The sequence below is a fragment of the Crocuta crocuta genome, unplaced genomic scaffold, assembly GCF_008692635.1.
Source record: "Crocuta crocuta isolate KB4526 unplaced genomic scaffold, BGI_CrCroc_1.0 scaffold242, whole genome shotgun sequence".
Lineage (NCBI taxonomy): Eukaryota > Metazoa > Chordata > Mammalia > Carnivora > Hyaenidae > Crocuta > Crocuta crocuta.
In genome coordinates, this window is record NW_027528614.1 from 189,380 (window position 1) to 192,429 (window position 3,050).

The following is a 3,050-nucleotide window of genomic DNA, read 5'->3' on the forward strand; positions in this document are numbered from 1 at the left end:
GCCCTGAGCGGAAGTCGGCCGCTTAACCGACTGAGCCACCCAGGCGCCCCCCAAACACCTGTTCTTATCTTCCTCTGAATTGCCCTCCTGCTCTTTGAAGCCCCAGGCCACTGATCCATTTCTTAGCTCAAGATCGCTTATAAGAAGCCTAAACTGACTTACTGCCTTTGAATCTCATGGGCTTCCCGGGTTCCTGAAGTAGGTAATTAGACTTGTTTTTCTCCTGTTAATCTATCTTATATCAATTTAATTATTAGACCAGCTAAAGAAGGGACAATTTTTACTGCCCCTACAATATGGTGTGTGCTGAGGCAGGAAACATTGTTTCTGTGTACCAGTGAGTTCATTTTTCCATGTCTTCTTGGCTGTTTCAGTAATGACTTTCCTCTTGGGGAGGGGGGGTTCTATATACATCTACAAGTGTATGAATGTGTCCGTGTAATTGTAATTCTTTGACTTTGCTAGATCACTATTGTAGCATCAAGATTTCTTTTTGTGGGGCGCCTGGGTGGCTCAGTCGGTTAAGCGTCCGACTTCGACTCAGGTCATGATCTCACGGTTCGTGGGTTCGAGCCCTGCGTTGGGCTCTGTGCTGACAGCTAGCTCAAAGCCTGGATTCTGCTTCAGATTCTGTATCTCCCTCTCTCTCTCTGACCCTCCCCTGCTCACGCTCGCGCGCTCTCTCTCTCTCAGAAATAAATTTTAAAAAAACATTTTAAAAAAAATTTTTAAAGATTTCTTTTTGTAAGTCCTCCTACCTCCCCAGAGATGGGACCTGTAGCCCAACCACCTCCTAAGCTATCTGCTGGCCCCTCTCCATCCACATGTCCCGACATGTGCCTGCGACCCGGGACCTCCCCCACTCCACTCACAACTCACATACAACACACAGTTGGGAGCCTAGGATTGCATAGGCCACCCCCTCTCTTTGCTTAATCTTCGGAATTTCCAGCTTGCTCGGGTCCACCACTCCTAGTCGTGGGTGGAGTCGAAAAGGATCCGCCCAATTCCGGGGAGCACAAAACTTGCTCCGCACGGACGCTGGCCCGCATTCGGCCTTCCGCCCAGCTGAGCGCACGATGTGTCACTCTCGCAGCTCCCTCCCCACCATGACCGTTCTGCGGGCCCCGACCCCCGTCTCCTCCACCAGCCCCGGACCCCGGCGGGGCTCTGGTCCTGAGATTTTCACCTTCGACCCTCTCCCGGAGCCCGCGGTGGCCCCTGCCGCACGCCCCAACGCCTCCCGCGGGCATCGAAAGCGCAGCCGTAGGGTCCTCTACCCACGAGTGGTGAGTGTCGAGGAAGTGGGCAGCAGGTGGGGCAGGGCAGGGGAACAGCCGGACACCGAGATCTCAGCTAACCTGTACGGTTCGTTGTCTTTCATCAGGTCCGGCGCCAGCTGCCAGTAGAGGATCCGAACCCTGCCAAAAGGCTCCTTTTTCTTTTGCTCACCGTTATCTTCTGCCAGATCCTGATGGCTGAAGAGGGTGTGCCGGCACCCCTGGCTCCGGAAGACGCCCCCAGCGGCTCACCCCCCCCCCCCACCCCTGTGCCCCCAGTCCTGGAGCCCCTTAATCTGACCTCTGAGCCCTCGGACTACGCTCTGGACCTCAGCACATTTCTCCAGCAACACCCGGCCGCCTTCTAACCGCGACTCCCCACATCTCCCCCCTCAAAGAATCAGAAAAACAAAAAACAAAGAAACGCCAGGTGTACCTGGTGCGCGAGAGCGTATCCCAAACTGGGACTTCCGAAGGCAATTTAGACTCAACACTGCAGCGGAGACTCCAGTCCGAGCCTGGGATTAGAGGAGCACCGACACTCCGGGGCGAGGNCCCCACGCCCACCCCTGTGCCCCCAGTCCTGGAGCCCCTTAATCTGACCTCTGAGCCCTCGGACTACGCTCTGGACCTCAGCACATTTCTCCAGCAACACCCGGCCGCCTTCTAACCGCGACTCCCCACATCTCCCCCCTCAAAGAATCAGAAAAACAAAAAACAAAGAAACGCCAGGTGTACCTGGTGCGCGAGAGCGTATCCCAAACTGGGACTTCCGAAGGCAATTTAGACTCAACACTGCAGCGGAGACTCCAGTCCGAGCCTGGGATTAGAGGAGCACCGACACTCCGGGGCGAGGCCGGGTGGGGAAGTCATTAATTTATTTCTCGTTGATCCTAATTAATATTTATATGTATTTATGTATGTCCCCCTAGGTGGAGGGGTGTATGTAATATTTATTTTAACTTATGCAGGGGTGTAAGATGTGCCCCCCTACTGAAAATGCAGATCTCTTTGGTATTTGTTGAGCTTTGTGGGAAAGGTGGAAGCAGGGCTCCCAGAATTTTGGGAGATCCTTCTCCCCAGAAGGAATGGAGAGGAGAGCGCCCGGGCTAAGTAAGGCAAGGATGGTGGCGGGTCTTAGGTTTAGGGGCTGGTATTCCGTCCTCCAGGATGTCACCTCCGCGAATCTATTGTGTGAGGATTTGGCGAACTGTTGGGAATAAGGTCCTTGGCCGTGGATCTCCTCGAAGTTGCCCCCAAGGGGTGGCTACAGTGTCAAAGGTCGGTGGTTCTGTCGGGGGCGGCTGTGGGGTCGCCCGGTATGTTCTGTGAACACAAATAAACTCGATTTACAGTCAGCAGTCATCTGAATGTATCTTTGCAAGCGGCGATCCCCCACTCTTCCTCCACCTTCGGGTGCCAGGACCGGAGGGAGGGCCTGGGGCCACGTCCCTAGCAGGCGCTCCGCGCTAGGTGACCGGATGCGGTTTTCCCAGTTAGTACCGCGGGGTAACTCGGAGATGAAGCAATCTCCCCCGCCCGGGGTTGCCAGACCCACGGCGGTCACGTCCGGCGTCCCGGGGCGGAGCTCGCAGCTGGGGGAGGGGCGGGAGCGGCCGCTCGCCCAGCAGCTGGTGTAGGCCAGGCTGCGTGCTAGCAGCGAACCGAAGCACGGCCTGTCGGGAAAGGGGCGGGCCGAGGGCGCGGGGAGGAGGGAGAGGTTGGCTCGTCGCGGGGGGCGGGGTTGCGTCTGCCGCAGCAACAGGGTGC

The 3,050-nt window shown here is 56.4% G+C and overlaps 1 protein-coding gene across 1 annotated transcript; it reads left to right on the plus strand.

Annotated features, from left to right (window-relative positions):
• The first annotated feature begins 1,029 nt into the window (after positions 1-1,029).
• IER3 (immediate early response 3) lies at positions 1,030-1,830 on the plus strand. The gene is made up of 2 exons (XM_077754953.1): positions 1,030-1,289; positions 1,388-1,830. Exons 1-2 carry the CDS (start codon positions 1,080-1,082, stop codon positions 1,646-1,648), a joined length of 471 nt encoding a protein of 156 aa, XP_077611079.1. The 5' UTR covers positions 1,030-1,079; the 3' UTR covers positions 1,649-1,830.
• Positions 1,831-3,050: the final 1,220 nt, after the last annotated feature.

Coding starts and splice junctions, on each gene's coding strand:
- IER3 (XM_077754953.1), top strand. CDS start 1,080: ATGTGTCACTCTCGCAGCTCCCTCCCCACCATGACCGTTCTGCGGGCC. Junction 1,290..1,387: donor GGGTCCTCTACCCACGAGTG/GTGAGTGTCGAG, acceptor GTCTTTCATCAG/GTCCGGCGCCAGCTGCCAGT.